The sequence below is a fragment of the Hesperophylax consimilis genome, chromosome 22, assembly GCF_061612785.1.
Source record: "Hesperophylax consimilis isolate HC1 chromosome 22, BYU_Hcon_1.0, whole genome shotgun sequence".
Taxonomy (NCBI): Eukaryota; Metazoa; Arthropoda; class Insecta; order Trichoptera; family Limnephilidae; genus Hesperophylax; species Hesperophylax consimilis.
In genome coordinates, this window is record NC_142857.1 from 1,582,583 (window position 1) to 1,601,639 (window position 19,057).

The following is a 19,057-nucleotide window of genomic DNA, read 5'->3' on the forward strand; positions in this document are numbered from 1 at the left end:
TCCACCACTCTGGAACGTGCCGCAAATATTGGTACCTCCTTTACTTACTTCGTATATATTATATTAAATTTGAATAATAATACTTTTTTAATACATAGGTACATACGCAATAATACAAAATAAAATTAAAAAAAGGAACGACGCCTTGGAACCTACAGTTGGAGGATGTAACATTAGTTATTTGTACAATGTGAATTTAAGAAATTGCAAAATGCACAGTTCCTACTTAGATAACATTAATTTTCCAAAACCATAATTTTAAAATGCAGAGGTGCACCAAATAATAAAAGACTCACCTTTTAGAAATTTTATTTATCCGATCTTGAATTACACACTATTGAGAACACGTATATTTTTACACTAAATCGTATTTATTATAAAACACACAAAACTTTATGTTTTCCTTAATTTTATTCAAACAAAAATATTTTCACTCAATCTAACTCGCACAGTAATATTATGCGGGTACCTACATAATGGTTTAAAACCTAAATGAGAATTCACAATATGAAGAACTGTCTGTGTGTATTCTATTACAAAATTATACACTGCACTCATTTTTATTAATTACGCACCAGTAAACTCGCAAACCATGAGCGCTCTCATCGCCAACTCCACAACGCCGTCAGCCGTCATGTATCCTAAACGAAACTAAACTAATATTTTATTTTAATCTAAAATTTCCTTATCAAATTTTGCGCGCTTCGCCGAGCGCATGCGCCTCAAACCGACCAATCACATGGCAGAATTGCCGCAGTCGCACCAACGTGACAGCGTTAAAATAATGAAAGAAATTCGGCTTCGCTTATTTCGCCCGGTTGGTATCAGCATTGTGAATTGCAAATGGCGGGTGGTGCTTCACGCTGTTTCGTGGTGACCAAATTATTTACGTAAATCGGTGCAATTTTCCACGAAAGGCGTCAGAAAAGGCATCAAAATGTCGGACAGCTTGCCGCCGACGAAGAGACATCTCACACGGCAGCTGGTAAGTGTTAATTTCCAGAGTTTTACTATAAAATAGGAGTGACGCCATGGTGGCTTTATTCGGGATCACGTAAACATTGGCGGCCGACTGTTTTATTGTGTCCAAGTTTGTTTTTCGGGAAGATTTTCGTGGTAAATATTTTTCGTATCAAGATGTTTAAAAAATGTGTCCCTCTGTCAGCGCGGTTTTCGCGACCGAACGACGTGGGAGTTTCATAATCCTCATTTTAAAAGCGGCGGCCCCTACGGATCGGCTCATGCCAAGAAACGTCAAATTGCACAAACGAGCCATATGTGTATAGTCCGTGCGTTTAATAATATAATAGGTTTCCTCTCCTCGCAGGAGACTAGTCATGGCTGGGACGAGGAGAGGCGATCGATGGATGATAATCTTTCGGAAGTAACAATGCAGAAAAGTTTTTATTGATCTTTGGCTGCAATTTGCACACGTATGTTTTGATTCCGAGAGGAAAAGCGAACGAACCCCGAGGCGCTATTATCATAAATAGGTACCCACTATTGTATGTAAACATTTTTATTGTGCAAAGTTTTGCCGGCTCCTTGCTCATTTTTCTCTCATTGTGATCCGAACGAAGCTGTCCTTTGTTATTATTATTAATTTATGAAAGAAACCCTTTATTTTTTACATTATACTTCGTGTAGTTCATTTGATATTAAATTTTATATAAACATAACACAATGGTGCGAGAAGGGGTGGGGAGTTCTATTTGCGGAAGATATTATTTGCATTGTTTTATACACGTAGCTTATAAAATACAATCGTACTAAGTACCTACTAATATAAATATTTATGCAAATTACCTTTGGTGGTTAGTATTATCGAACAGTTACGTAGGTAATTATTGTAATAAATTAACTACACATCTTAGACGACATTTTTCTTTTATACTTATTTACTTAGCTTGAAAAAACTTTCGATTAAAGAAAATTATAAATTGATTTAATATTTTCACGGCCAAAAGTATTGTTGTTAATTTTTTTTGGGGTGTTATGTCGTGTTGCGCTAACTCCTTTAGCCAACGGCAATGTTTCGGACAACGTTACAGTGTGCATCATCAGGGCAGATGTGTCACATATCTGTCCTGATGATGGACACTGTAACGTGAAGTATAACAAAATTTATATATTTTTTACGAAGATTTTTAAATATTTATTTATTAATATTCTTGTGGTCTAATAATATAAACATACATTTTAATTTTCACTTTACATTTATCACATGTATAATAATAACGTTTTGTTTAAATATGCAATATAGGTAAATAGTTAATTTCACAGGGAACTAAGCTATACAATTGAATGCTTTTACACAGTAAACAATTTTCATTTTCAAGTTCTGTGAAAGATTTTTCAAGTTCTGTTTTTATTTCAGTTTTGTCAAGCAACTAGCCTACAATGATATAATAACAGAACTTGAATATGACTTTCACAGAACCCGAAAATGAACGTTGAAATTTGATGAATTGTTCAAATTCTCCGAAACAACCCGTCCTTAATGTTTTCTGTCCGTCTGGTATGGTGTGCATTTAAATAGTGCATAAGTACTTATTAAAACATTTATTAATCGATATTTTGAAACTTCAGTACCATTATTATTAAATCTGAGTTGCGTAATATAATAATTATAATGTTTTAAATTAAATCTGTAAATGTCGCCCGCCATAACACAGGGACCATCCCTAATCACTAATAAAAAAAATATCGTATTTAACTAATATATTCACCGGTTTCAAATGTTTTTTTGAGGCCGCAGATCCATGGCAGGTAGTGAAACATGCAATTATTACCATTGTTTTTGTGTTATATTATTATTGACTTTCATTTATATTTTGGAGTAAAGTTCTTTTGAGGCCGCAGATTAATGGCAAGTAGTGAAATGTGCAATTATTACCATTATTTCTTTAGTTATATTATTATTTACTTTACTTTATTGAGTACCTGGCGTTGCTTTGGGTTGGAGTAAAGTTTTTTTGAGGCCGCAGATTCATGGCAAGTAGTGAAACATGCATTTACTACCATTGTTTCTTTTGTTATATTATTATTGACTTTACTTACCCGGCGTTGCTTTGGGTTGGAGTAAAGTTTTTTGAGGCCGCAGACTCATGGCAAGTAGTGAAACATGCTTTTTGTTTTTAAAAGAAAGACAAACATTCCCGGGTGACGAATAACCTGACAATATTTGAAAATCTACTACCACCACAGTAAGAGAAAATGTTTCTTGTGTTGTGATGGAGGACTTAGCCAGCCTAGGAATTGAACACACTACGCCTGGGTGGGACAAAACGCGATGTCAACTCAGCCACCGACCGGTCGTAATTATTACCATGGTTTCTTTTGTTATTATTATTATTATTGACGTTCATTTTATAAAATACTAGCTGCGGCGTTGCTCGGGGTTGGATTAAAGGTTTTTGAGGCCGCAGATTCATGGCAAGTAGTGAAACGTGCACATATTACCACTGTTTCTTTTGTTCAATTATAATTGACTTTCATTTAATAAAGTACTAGTTGGCGTTGCTCGGGTTCGGAGTAAATAGGTTGTAAATTCTTGTGTACCTGAAAACTAGGTCTATTTTAAAGGTGGTAATAATATTGTTCTGAAGATTATGATTTGATATTTTCACGGCCAAAAGTATTAAAGTGATTTGTTTTGGGGTTGTTATGTCGTGTTGCGTCACCTCCTTCTTTAGCCAACATTTCGGATAGCATTGCAGTATCCATCATCAGGGCAAATGTGTAATCTGCAATGCTGTCCGAAACGTTGGCCAAAGAAGGAGGTAGCGCAAAACGGCATAATACCCCAAAAACAAATCACTATAATTATTCTGAAGAAATGATGCTTGATCGTGCCATGTCTTCCTCGGGCGGCCCCGACTTCCATCATTCACAACTGTATACCTCATTGTTACTGTTATAATAAACTACATTATATCGACTCTTATTCGACTCCGTATCGCATTCCAGTCCAGAGATAATGCGTTAAGTCTACCTCGGGCGTCCCTCACTTCTTCTACCATTCAAACCACTCTTTAAAAACTCCTGATAAGAAAAAATACTTTCAAATTTGAACCAATCACACAAAATACAAAAATGTTTTCGACGTGAAAAAGAGAATGATTTATTAATGTTGTGTCAATATTAGAATGTAGTACTGTTTACAATCGACACAGTATGTGCGAACACTTCTTCATAGGGAGGTAGGGCAGGGATTATAATATATTCGTAAGACTTATAAATATTATCAATAAAATAAAAAAATAGTCTTGCAATTTATTTTTTATTAAACGTCAGATTAATTATTAAAGTAAACAAGATTTCTTATTTTGACATTTTTACATTTACAGGTTAGAAAAATATAATATCTACTGTTTTAGAAATATGCACCACTCCTCATGCTATGTTGTGTCAGAACATCTGTTTTGCCATGTGTTATCTTGAACAAGCCATGGCGATGACCACAGCTGAACTTTTCAGGCAGTCAGAGCATTCCAAGAGGAAAGGGCTATCAGTAGATAGATACTACCAATTCAATTAAGCCTTCTCAATAATGATCCATCTTGCGTTTTATTCGAATGAGCAGAACTAACTAATAGTTGTAAGTTGGAAATCATTTGTCTCAGATTTGGGGATGCTCTGTGAAGGTTGTTTCTTCATTTTTACCTTCAGTCACAATACCAAGCTGTTTCAAATGACTTACTGCCTTCTAAATAATTCTCAAATATACACGTCGAAACAGGTATATGAGTAATACAAATATGTGCCAAAAATATACTATTGAAACTTTTAAAAAATACGGAATCTGCGTATCCATCACGCTAGATCGAATCAAAATGACATAAAAAACATTCCAAGTTATAAAACTACATTCGGACAAAAAAACTACATTTATTTTGCAACAAAACTTCACAACATCTTTCCCCCAGATATAAAACTTCACAACATCTTTCCCCCAGATATAAAAGTTCACAACATCTTTCCCCAGATATAAAAGTTCACAACATCTTTCCCCCAGATATAAAAGTTCACAACATCTTTCCCCAGATATAAAAGTTCACAACATCTTTCCCCCAGATATAAAACTTCACAACATCTTTCCCGCAGATATAAAACGTTTAGGAAAGTTTAACCTTTTTGGCTAATTTGTTCGCTTTTGGGAACAACTCATATGATCTCACAGAAATCGCTGTGTCATCCTTACTGTTGTAGTTAGAAATATTAAACGATGTTATAAAGAAAAAAAAACCAAAGCTTTATATGCAAATCTAAAAAATTAACCACATAATAATTAAAATGTGCACCTTTACGAAACCAAAGGTACCGACTACAATTTGAAAAAAAAATTAGAAAGAATTTTTTTATTAATTATTTTTGTATGAAACAACAAAAAAGTGAGGCGACAATAACGATTGTAATACATTTGTCTAATAAAATAAGTTTGTTTTATATATTTTTTCGTTATCAGTAATTTAGTTTCAGCTTTAAAAAATTATATTTCCAAAAATATATGTTTATTTGTAACCATGAAATATGAAAGTTTATTTCATCACCTTTCAAAAACAGTTTTTATTTTTCGGAAACGTTCAGAAATATTCATAAATTTATTTGGATTTTATTGCAAAGTGGAAATACTTGACCGTCTGACTAAGAATAAAAATCTGACTGAAAGAGGTCAATGAAAAAACACCGAAAACGACATAGAAGACAAATAAAATAGAACTAAATAACCTATTCGGCCTCAGTACAGGTCACCCTAGTAAGGAGAACTTAGAAATACCATTACTATACTGAAATCCACCATGATATTTTGTGTGTACCTACAATGTTCTATATAGTCGCTAAAATAATAATAAAAACTCTTATTTACATGATTCTGTCGACAAATTAATTAATAGCGTCATTAAATAATGATTTTTGTTTACTCTTCATTTTTGCGATAGTCAGCTCAGAAATTGGCGTAAATGCATTTGTGGACTTGTTCTATTGGTTGAAAATATAAACCAATATAATTGAATTGTTGAAGTGTCCGTGTGTCCAAAGTAGGCTCAATTCTTTCTTATTTTTAGAGAAAATGATAAAATATTTTCAAATATTATGTGGAATCTTTATTGAGCTGATTTCAATAGCCTGTCCGGTGTGTAGGAGTCGAAAAATCTTGTCAAAATCTATAATAGATAGTCCTTATCTTATCATGATTGATTTAAGGGTATTATGCCGTGTTGAGCTTCCTTCTTTAGCCATCTTTTCCGACAGCCTTGCGTACATACTTGCGTAGAGTCCATCATCAGGACAGATTGTGGTGAAGTGTGTGTTTATGTATGTGCAAATGAAACCGTGTTTCCCTACATGTGGTTTTAGGCGTTCAGTTTTAGTGTAAACGTCAAGGGCGTCGAGTAGATACTGTTCAGTGAAAATAACCCCTGGAAACCCCAGTGAAATATCAAGTTTATCTGGTCTGGTCACTTATGCGATGTACCGATGAACAATAACATTTAGTTTAAAATCCCTTGCAATAATAATGAATTTATAAAGTGATCCCGACAGTTAGCCCACCGTACAGTTGATCCCTATGTCAGTTGATCCCTCGGACACTTGATCCCCCAAAGGATTATTTCTGCTGCACGTCCTCGTTGGTAATGTAACAAAGTAATTGGTATTGAAAACAATCCCGTGTCACGAAGGAGCATACAGTGCAACAAAAGACAAGATGACACGGAGACCATTCAAGACGCCTGCAGATAAAAGTATATCGACTTTTGCCATTCGGCCGTATATTTTCTCTGTATACTTACTTTACCAATAAGGACGTACAGCATAAATAAGTCTTTGGGGGATTAAGTGTCCGAGGTATCAACTGGCACATGGATTAACTGTCCAGGAATCAACTTTTCGGGGGGTTAACTGTCCGAGGTGATCTAGGAGGAGGGGATCAATTGCCATGGAATCGATTGTAGAAGTTTTGGCGTGTCATTGCGGCTGTTGTGAAGTTTTGGTTATTTTTCACTTTACCGCTGTTGTAAGGAGAATAGATAATAACCAAATTATATACTTGACCTTTGCGTACCTGAAGGTAAAAATCATACATCATTCGGAGGGGTTGCACCAGACTAGGGTCACCCATATATATCGCGGAGCAATCGTATTTCTTAATTCTCCATTACTCGGATATTTATTTTTTATTTATTTAGTACAGGATATACACATTGTACATTTGTAAAATGTTTTGTCTGTCCAACTAGGAAGAATTCCTGTTTTAGGACAGTCAAAATTTTGACGAATTGGTATACATATCTAGTACAAAAAAAGAAAGAAAAAATAGATTTAGATAAAATATAGTAAAACATAAAGTTAACTTATGTTTGTTTAGCATACTTATTATAATCAAATAATAGGTACATATTATAAAGAATCAAAACGTGAAGGTAAGTAACTGGTATTTGCATCGCATATTATAGTCCATATTAAATTTTGTAAATAAAGAAGAGAGAAGAGAAATAATAAAATAACATTTTAAAGCAAATGTTAACTTAATTAAGCTCGTTACATACGAGGAACATACTATATAAATATATGTGTGGGTGTACAATATTGTAATAATATGTTCACGCTACACACGGAAGCTATATGGGGATATAATATATTTAAAACGTTTTGAATTACTCTTTGACCTAGTTTTCACGGGATTTCACTTATAAAATAGTATATTAAAGTATAAGTGGATAAACAGGTCTTTAAAACACGCGCGATTTTTCGAATATAATCGAAATAAAGCAAGTGTTTTAAAGACCAGTTATCCACGAATACTTTACGCTATTTTTTTTATTGGTACGCTTTGAAAACATAAATATTGATATTATTATTAAAAATTTGGAAATAAGAACTATTAATGAATTCGTGATGTGACATCACAATATCTTGTTGTCATGGAAATGAAAAACACAAACATTAATTTGCAATCTGTCACATAAGATTAATAGTTGGATTTATAGTTAAAAGTTGACATTTAGACTTCACATTTTGTTGATTTGTTGATGTTGCCATAAAAAACGCGCGTTTCATAAAGTGCGATTTAAACACGCTAGAGCGTACTTTAAATGAGTAAAAAAGGGCGCCAATAAAAAAAAGAATCTTTCAAGAATTTTTGAAAAAAATAATTTCTGCCACTAAATATGATTTATCGTTGCATTGAGCATTAAACCGCTTAATTAACATATAGGCACGAATATAGCCAAACCAATTTGGTCTACAACCTGGAAATGTTTTTTTCATCCATGATTGTAAATTTAAAATATGCAAATAATAATTATTTAAAAAAAATAATTGAAAATAGTAACAAGATATTTATTTTAAATGCAGATAGATTATCGAATCGTTTTCTAAGATACCTAAATTATAGAATATTTGATTTAAAAAAAACTAAAATATCGCACAAAACTCTCATTTGGGGGATGTCTATTACCCCCTGCGGTACGGGAAGGTTAAGGCGATGCACTGTGAAGTGATTCAGAATCATATTGATCATCAAAATCGAGATTCATCATCATTTAACCGATCAGTGATCGAGTTCGCATCGCGTCTGGTTTTCCCACCCAATCATCGTGAGTTCAATTCCTCGACTGGTTAACTCCTCCATCACTACACAAGCAAAATTTTGTGATTACTGTCAGAGGCGGATTTGCCCTTAGGCCTATGTAGGCCCGGGCCTAGGGCGGCCAGATATTAGGGGCGGCCAATCGTGACAAAAAAGTCACAGATGATAACAAGAAATTACTTCCTAAGTACCTACCGCCCGCCAAGACCTGGACAAATCTCACCCCATGAACCATGAATGATAATGGCAGGAAAATTAAAACGGTTTTGACCCTAGGAACTTACTGAAAAGTTTGGATACTCCTGGTCAATATGATGGGTACTGAGAAAGGGGCGGCTACATGGTCTGGGGCCTAGGGCGGCCAAGACTGCAAATCCGCCTCTGATTACTGTGGAGTGTGGTGTGGTGGTAGTGCTAATCGTCAGTTTATCTTTGAAGCCTGTGACAGATTACGCTATAAGCGCGCTATATTTTCCTGGCTTGGCCTATTTCAGCATTTCGCTCGCTATACATTCCCATTGGTGGTGTATGGCGAGCGATATGCTGAGATAGGCCAAGCCACGATGCGTATAGCGTAATGTGTCGCCTACCGGATGATGTACTGCGAGTAGACCACAACATGGTTACCAACAAATGTTGCTAACTTACAAAACAAATTTTTGGGAATAAACTCATTTTTATAATTTTGACTTTAAAAAAAAATCATTAAAATGTTGTTTTTTAAACAAACATGCTAATTTATGTAATTGCTTTTGCAATGTTTTCCTTGTCTGTTCAGTAAATTATTTAAAAATCAGTAGCTAAAAACCTACTTAACGACATAAGGAACCCAAAGTTATTCCAGACAGATTATAATACATAAACATTAAAATCATCGGTAAGGGGCCGTTCAAGTATTATGTAAGCACTATAGGGGGGCAGGGGGGTCTTTGCTTATTTTTGATGACATGTGGGGGTGGGGGGGTCGAGATAATGATTACGTCAGCACTGCTCAGCAGTAGTTATTTTTTTATACATTGGCAACCCACACATTGTCTATTTTTGAAAACCGAATACTTATTCGGGGATTCCCACAAATAATTAATACGTTTAGGTACTCGCTTAAACAGAATACATTAACAGAAAAATGCATATAGGTACCAATTTTTACGTAAGCATGGGAGGGGGGGGGTAAGAACTTTGCTTACTTTTGGTGACAAGGGGGAAGAGGGGGTAAATAATGGTAATAATGTACTGTAATAAAAAGAAAATAATCTTAATGTAATGTAATAACATGTAATTGTAAATTTAATATTAAATAAAAATTAAATATTATAAAAAAAAAAAAAAAAAAATCTGCTTACGTAATACTTGAACGGCCCCTAACTCAAAAAACTAAAAGATGTAATTACCAACTTTTGGCAGTGACCCCACGATATTGGCCTTTGCTATAATTGAGCATTTTAAAATTCTTTTTATAAGCCTAGAAAAAAATAAAGTATAAATCTTTTAAAAAAAGGCTTTAAGGCGAAGCTTTGCTAAATCACTATTTTGATTAATCTTTATAATGAATTCGTGTGAATTATGAATACCAAAAATATGCTTTAGATAAATTGAAGGTTTTCCTATAGGCCAGTGCAATTAGCGATTCGCGATCGAAGTAATTCCGGTAGTCCCAATTTTTTTATATGTTATATAAACTGATCCCCTGATGTAAAATCTGATTTTCCGACCTTGGCGCACCTGTGCTCGCGCCGCCATGTTGGAAAAACTGGCCGAAATCGGGCCAAAATCTAGTTTTTCCCAAATATCTCATTTCCAATGCAAATTTCGGCTAAAGTATCTTAACAAGTATAATAGAACATAAAATAACCTACAACTTTTGTTAATAAAAAATTTCTTCTATCTCTAATAGGTACCGAGGTAGAAAGTCGTAAAGGTGCGTATATTTTTGAAAAAACAAGTTTTTTGCGCGACTAGGTTTGGTTTTTTATAAATACCTCGTTTCCAGTACAATTTTGTGAAAAATTTATTGATAATAATTTTGTAGAAAATAAAATTTCGTTAAAGAAATAGGTATATAATTTATATTTTTTATCTCTATTACGTATCCAAACTCTAATCCACCAAAACCAGGCCAAAAATTGAAACTGAGGTTAGGTGTTTTAAACTTGGCATTCCTTGATTTTATTTTTCTTTAACAATTATTGTTCTAAGAACATATACGTTGGCAACAATCGTCATGCCTGTGTCAGACCTAGCTATAATTATAGTAGATAGACTATTTCAGCATATCGATCGCCATACATTCCCAATGGGAAGACCACTAAAATAGGCCAAGCCACTACATTTGTGCTCGCAGCTTGGTCTGACATGCCTATCAACGTAATCACAACATTCATTTAAGATTATTAATACAATTAAGATGATAAGGTACATAAAAAGATACAAAATTGGTATTTTCGTAAAATTAACATTTATTGACATTCTTTTCTTTATTAGTTAAGTTGTCAGCATAACAAAAAATAAAATTAATGGTAGATCAGTTTAGACAGAAGTACGAGCCCTTGACTATAGTTTCTTACTTGTGGCCCTGAATAGCTTCTTCATCTGTCTTATCACCCAAATTCGTGGCGACTGGGTCATCATATTCCTGTCATCGTCATCAACGAAGGCTTCTACAGCATTCTCGCAGGAGTTGCCATTACAATGAATGCAGAGTAGGGAACATTTCAAACCCGACTTTCTGCAGGTACACTTTCCAGCGCAACCTTTTTTACATTGACATGATATGAAGTTCAGCAAGGCCTGAGGTGCAGCTTCCTTCAACATTGTTACTGGAGTAAGTAACCCAACAGCATCCTTTTTCCACCCCCATTCAGTCGGATCTTTATCGTGATCAAGCCAAGTCTGCACTTGCAAGTATGTTCTTGAAGCGTGTTGCTGGACTGCATCTTTGGTGGGTGGTAGCCTGGATAAATTGAATTTGTTCTTTTTTACTCCTTTGACGAAAATGATGTACCTTAAATTTTCCAAATTTGATTTCTCGTTGCCGCCATACAAAAGTGCAAATAGTTGTTCGGCAGCCAAAGTGATTGTTTCTGTCTTTGCTTTTGGGTCTTGAAATACACGAACAAGTTCATTCACTGAGTGGTTCTTGAGAAGAATATTACAAAATTTGTGTTTGCCTTAACCGAACGGAGCTCCAGTTGTATCGCAACCACTTATGGCATGAAGTAATAAAATGTTTTCAACTATTTCAATGTGTTTAAAACATTTTTTCGAGTACAACGCGTTAGAACTTTTTGGTAATATACGTTGAGAGGTGAGAGAGCTGTGAGGAGTACCAGCAGATCAATATCCTGACCAACGATTATTACTACATCATGTTGAGATGACAACGAATTTGCTGTGTTCACTATGAGAACGTCAGCATCCTCTTCAGCTTGTACTGTCGTTATGTGGGATCGTGCAAATGGGGTTCTGAGTAGGGAAATAAAACGAGACTTGTTCTTCTCATTTCCCAGAAACTTTTCATGTGGCACTTGTGGGTGCATGCTTTCAAAAAACAAAACTTCAGCAGAAGTTGTAACTCTGTCACGCCGTGCTCTTTCCACCCCTTTAGTGCTTTTCTTTTCCATAGAATCTGGGTATCATCGAATACCACTACTGCATTGGATCCATAGTGATTTTGTACATATCTGACATATTGCTGGAAAATTACTGAAAAAGGTTGAGCACGAGCCCCATACAACTTTGTGCAGTAAATATCCTCCATCAATTACCTGTATTTTACTGCTTCCCAGTTCTGTATTATTTGGTAGAGGGTTTAATGATGGATAAAATATAGACTTCGTTCTTTTGCGCATGCCTTCTTCTGAGAAAAGAGACAATGGTACAGGAGAGAGTTCATATTGAAAATATTATTTAAGTTCACTTTCAGACTTTTTGGCAATACACATACGATGGAATAGCATTAATGGATATATTGACATAGTCACACCCTGATTTTTGACACTGCTGGTCACCGCCGTAAGAGAAACTATTGCATCATTACGTTTTAAGTGTAGGTTTCCAAAGTTCTTGTTGATAACTTTAGACATAGCTAATTTCCCCATCTTTTCAGCCATGTGACAAGTGACTTTGCTATCACCGATTGTGCCACTGCTAATAGACATAATCACGTTTGTTTTAGGAAATGGTTCATGGCAAGCAAACCAATCAATGAGAGTTTGAACGTCTCGATCATCCCTCTTAATTCTTGCAAGCCTCATCTCTACATGTTGCTCTGACGTTCCTGATTCAATCCCACAAAATAACTCGATACCCTCACAAATTTTATGCAGATAAACGAATCCAGCAGTCCAACGAAGGATGGAACTGTCTGTGATTCCCCGTCCTTGGGTCAAACCTCCAGATGTTTTCATCGATCTCATCAGAGTTTGTTCGATGGTCATATCAGACCAAATCCCTGACCAAAATTTATGAGACCGTTGGATCGTAAAGTAGCCCTCTTTTGTAAATCTTTCATACTCGATTGCACTGAATCATTTCGAACTGAACGCTGCTGTGACACTGACGCTGTCAAGCTCCGCTCCAGGCTCAAGACGTGACATGCGGCAACTGAAGGGAACCGGAGGGGAGGAGTAGAAGGGTGGGGGGTAGCCCCCCCCCATACCGAAGTGCCCTCTAGTAAATTTATAGATGTTTGTATTTAAAAATGCAAAAAAACTAATAACGTGATAATAAACCGTGATAGATTTTCTGTGCGTACCTACCTGGACTTGTTTATTCTTTATATCGGTAAAAAACTATATAAACATAAAAACGGCACAGCTTTTTTTGAAATTTTATGTTCTACATAATTGGTATCAATAAAATTTTCATGAAATTCCACTGGAAACGAGGTATTTATAAAAAACCAAACCTAGTCGCGCAAAAAACTTGTTTTTTCAAAAATATACGCACCTTTACGACTTTCTACCTCGGTACCTATTAGAGATAGAAGAAATTTTTATTAACAAAAGTTGTAGGTTATTTTATGTTCTATTATACTTGTTAAGATATTTTAGCCGAAATTTGCATTGGAAATGAGATATTCGGGAAAAACTAGATTTTGGGCCAGTTTTTTCAAAATGGCGGCGCGAGCACAGGTGCGCCAAGGTCGGAAAATCAGATTTTACATCAGGGGATCAGTTTGTATAACATATAAAAAAATTGGGACTACCGGAATTACTTCGATCGCGACCCCCTTTTTGGCGCTAATTGCACTGGCCTACTATTGTTTCGCTTGAGTAGAATACAAGTAAAAAATAAATTAATCAATAAAAAATATAAATGTAAAGTACTAAAAAAAATATTTTCCAATAGAAATGTATGAACGCGTAAAGGTAAAATTATGTGTGACAGTTTCACTTGGTTAACTTTTTTGCTTTCTTATAAAATTATTTACTAAATAAATAAAAACCAGTTTTGTGCTTGAAATCGAACGTTTCTGACTTCCGTCAAGCGATTTTAATGCCTATTACCTACAATATAAGGCAGTGCTCCGCAACCGGTGTGCCGTGGCACACTGGTGTGCCGTGAGCCGGACACAGGTGTGCCGTGGTCAAATTCAATGTATTTGACATTTTACAATATTTCATTATGTCTTTAATACACAATGAAAAAATATTTTTCATAATATTGTCTATTTTTCATTGTCTGCAAATACTGTTAAAAGACGTATTCACAATATATTAGAAACACTGATAAGAAAACTGTTATTGGCTGAAAAATTTGCGCTTCAGATCAACGAAACATCGAAACTCGAGGATAATTACTGGATAGCCAAACTTGCATACATGGCTGATATATTCGAGCATTAGAACGAACTTAATAACGAACTTTGGCAGAAAGAGTTGCAAAAAGGATGTTTGGAAATGTACCAAAGGGTCAACCATAGTACAATTGAAAACAAACAATTAACTGTAGATCTGGCCCAAGAACATTTAAGTATGCTTCAGCAGAAATTTGGTGAATATTTTTATTCCATTAATACGGAACAATACGATTGGATTCGAAATCCTTTTGCAACCAATGCAATAAATTCTACGGAAGTACTGCCTCTGCAAATTCGAGTGGAATTTATCGATTTAAATAATGACATGACATTAAAATTTCACTTCTCCGAAGATCCATTAGATGTTTTCTGGATTTACGTTAAAAAAGAATATCCTCACATTTCCGTCAAAGCATTCTTAACACTACTTCCATTTTCAACGACATATTTATGTGAGCAAAGTTTTTCAACGGTTTTATTAATTAAAAATGATAAGCGGTCATTCTTAAAAGGTCTTGACCAACAACTTCGGGTTGCGCTGTCAAAAATCTAGCCGAATATAAAACTTTTGTGTTCTTCGAAACAAGCGCAGATTAATTTAACAATTAATCGCTCATTAATTTATTATTATTTTATAATAATTATTAAGATTGCGGAAAAATAAATATGTTATAGTTATATGTATGTATGTATACGTTTCAAATAAAAAACAAGAAATTATTGTAAAATTTGTGAATCAATTTAACATCTATATATTTTAGCTTTTGGTGTGCCGCGGAATTCTAGGAAGAAATTTGGTGTGTCGTAGGTGAGAAAAGGTTGCGGAGCACTGATATAAGGTATACCAAGAATATACACATTTTTGGCTTGTAGCTTCCTCTTAACCATTCGCTTGCCCCACATTTTAACAAAAACGGTCAGGATTGCCTCGGAACAACCGGGAAACCACGCAAAAACGTATTACAAAGAATTTATCATAATTATATACACGGTGTCCGGAAACTCGTAGTACAAGCGGGAAACTGGAGAATCTACACCACATGGGGAACCCAAAAAAACATAAAGTTTTTTGATTTGAGCATTTTCAAAAAAAAAAAAAAAAAACAAAAAAAAAATATTTTTCGGCTATTTTAGGGTTAAAGTTTTTTCTGGTGTTTAGGGTTGAATAACAGATGTTTTAACCCTGCAGAGCAGAAATATTTTATGATTACACCGGGTTAAATGAAGGTTGATTTCAAAATAATGCTTCAAATCCGAGTTTCTTCATTTGTTTTACTTTCAAATAGTTTTAATTAGTTGGGTACTTTGATCTTCAGTAATAATTTATAAGAATTTGATAAGAAAAAAAAAAAAAAAAAAATCAACTTCAAACTCGATTTACTCGATAACGAAAGCTCAAATAAAAAAAAATACTACAAAATCGACTCCAAATGTGATGTAGATTCACCAGTTTCCCGCTTGTACTACGAGTTTCCGGACACCCTGTATATGTATATATATATATACAGGGTGTATCGGCACGTACCCGACAAACTTTAACCAGCTATTCCTTAGCATATTTGGAGTAAAAAATCTTATGTGCACTTTGCTGTCCGGTAACGTTTTTTTTTAATAAAAAATTTACTATTCATATTTTCACCACATGTCACCACTGTTTTATCCTTTGTCAAAATTTGAAAACACATCTGGCAAATATTTTATTCGAATTCCGTTGAATAATGCACGTGTGTACCTATATTGGCGCACTTTTACAAGCACAGCGAAATGGCACGGCACCATTCGTCTCATTTTTAACTATTATTATTTAGTGTGTGCGAAAGAGCGAAGACGGTTTTTGACATACTTGCTTATAGCAGCTGTTGAACACGAAACGCAATGCGAATGACAGTGATGTGGTGTGGAAATTTTATTTTTTTTTGTTTTTAATTGAAAAAAAAATGCTACCGGACAGCAAAGTGCCCATAACATTTTTTACTCCAAATGTGCTAAGGAATAGCTGGTTAAAGTTTGTCGGGTTAGTGCCGATACACCCTGTATATATATATATATTTTTAAATTTTATTTTTTTATTTATTATATAAGTACATTTTTGTTTATTTGTTACAATATATGATCAAATATTTCAAGACTCCTCTTCCATAGAAGCATTAGCTTGTGGCTGGAAGAGGAGTGTACATTGTTTTATTACAATAAGTAAGTAATTAAAAATAAAATGATTTTAAACTTATTTGAAGTGAGTTATTCTTAAGATTAACTCGATTGGAAACATTTTTATTTTTTGTAAGTTTGTCTTTAAAATATTTTTTCACAGTGTTTATTATTTGGATGTTATCATTAATGTTTCTCATTTCTTCAGGTAGTCGATTGAAAAAAATTCTTGCTCGGTAAGTGTAATAATTTTGTGCAAAGGAAGTGTTTAATTTTGGGCATGGAAAAATATATTTAAGTCGAGTACGGTTTTCAGTTAGAAATTGATACTTGTCTTTTTCTTTTATGATTTGAATTAATGCATTTTTAGTATAAAGATCTTTAAATGAAGGAAATAATTTTTTTTTAAAAGAAATTCTATGTAATTTTTGTTGTTTGTTTTTGGGGTGTTATGCCGTGTTGCGCTAACTCCTTCTTTAGCCGACGTTTCGGACAGCGTTGCAGTGTCCATCATCAGGGCAGATCCGGTAGATCCGAAGATGTGTCACATCTTCGGATCTACGAGAACGTCGGCTAAAGAAGGAGTTAGCGCAACACGGCATAACACCCCAAAAACAAACAACAAAAATGCTTTTGGCCGTGAGAATCTAAAAACTTACCAAATTCTATGTAAGTTTGCTTGATAATATTTGTATTTTTATCATAATCAGTTTTTTTTAATCTTTCAAATCGTCGCCTTATGTGCTTTTTTGTACAAACGACCAATTAACAAATGTTAGAGGAGAATCGGCTTGCTTTCTTTATTTCAATGAAACATTATAATAGATGTTTAAGACGAAGCTATTTTCGTAAATCGAAAATCTTCAATAGAAGTCCTATTCAGTAATTGCACTGAGAAAGAAGTTTTATTTCTAAAGGTAAAATACATAAAATGCTAAAAAATAAAGAGTAACTCAGGACGGTTAAACTATGCTGATTTAAGAGTTTCCCGCGTAGTTTCACTTTGGTCGTCCGGGGCAAGTTAGTGATTAACAGAACAATTTTTAAAATGTCAACAAATTAATATATTTTTATCACTGTTTCCTAGTTGGGTTAGGAACCCATTGTTATATCAATGCCTACACGGAGAAAAATGATCCTGTTAAAAAAGTGATAGAATGCCAATTTCCTGTTAAAACATTAGTCATTCAGAATATATGGAGAGCACGCGTTCTTTTCCTAATAAATACCATGAGGGAATGCGACAATATCAGTATGTCAATATCAAAGGGCGGACACTTAGTATTGGTTCAAAATCAGCGACATACGGTTCTATAGTAAAAATACTTGAGAGCATATCTTCCTTGTATTCGAATATATTTGGTCAATATCAATATTTGTAGGAACACGTGTTCCGCCGTCCTCATAAAACATTCGCTTTTAACTGATACCTACTTTGTTGGGAACTTTGCTAATTCATTCGTTGAAGGCCTGCAGTCCCGTTTTTAACAGAAAAATGAATAATTTGACCAGGTTTTTAATAAATTAAATTAGTATTTCATATCAGTAAGTTTTCTCCGTGTATGCGTCCCTAATTACTTCGGTGGCCTAGATATATTATAATTAATTGTATACCCGGCCTCACCTCACACTGCTTCTGCGATAATTTTCTCGGGACGACTAAGTGAACATTTCACCCCTGGAACTGGAACTGCTCATACAAATTAATATTATGCTCTGTTTTCTTTCCTATATGGTATTCAAAACGCATGTCCAATGTCCAAGCCGTCTTATCTGGGATTTTTTCCATAGTGTTAGTAGAACTAAAACTCGATCCAACAGTCTTCAACCACCACTTTTATGAATTAAAAATAATTACAAGAATTTTATTTTTTAAAACTCCTTATTACTACAGGGACCATGGTCCTGCCACTGAGAGCTCCGCTGTAACCTCTTTTTCCTATTACATTCGTCGTTTATGAGAGAGTGAAGGAGAGATTACAAGGAATTTATTAGTGTATGCCTTCAGTTACACATAGCATCGTATATTGACAGTGAGATTTTTGATCTACCGATTTGGAGTAAGTTCGAAAAACCAACTGCACCAACTGGTCTTCTTTTTAAAAAAAATAATTATATATGTTTTAGGTACAGCTCCTCATATCTATGGTAGGTAGGTACTAACGGGCTGGCTCTAAAGTTTAGTTTTCAACTCTATTATTTATTTATGGATAAGACTATGAAGAGATAAGTTTTGAGTTTCGCTTTGAATTCTGTTGAGTATTTTATCAGTGCGATGGGGAAATATATCAAGGCTCTGGTAAACGACCAAGTTTTTACTTTCTGCTAATTTTATCGGCATCATTTTACCATCCTTTTTTTACAGGAAATTTCTTGCCGTCAAGATTTTGTATTGTGTATTACTTATTTTGTCCTGTATTGCCGGCGATTTCGGTCGACTACCGATATCCAAATGGGCCAAATCTATCTCCTTACCGCCGTTATATTTCGCTGTCCTAGTTCTTGTATGTTCAATA

General features: G+C 34.5%; 1 protein-coding gene across 1 annotated transcript in view; it reads left to right on the forward strand.

The window, feature by feature from the left end:
• The first annotated feature begins 846 nt into the window (after nt 1-846).
• Kdm2 (Lysine demethylase 2) overlaps nt 847-19,057 on the forward strand; it is a 60,666-nt gene continuing 42,455 nt past the window's right edge. Inside the window, exon 1 of the mRNA XM_089645621.1 lies at nt 847-985. Within this exon, the coding sequence (XP_089501747.1) occupies nt 938-985 (48 nt within the window). The 5' untranslated portion in view covers nt 847-937. The remainder of the gene's footprint in view (nt 986-19,057) is intronic.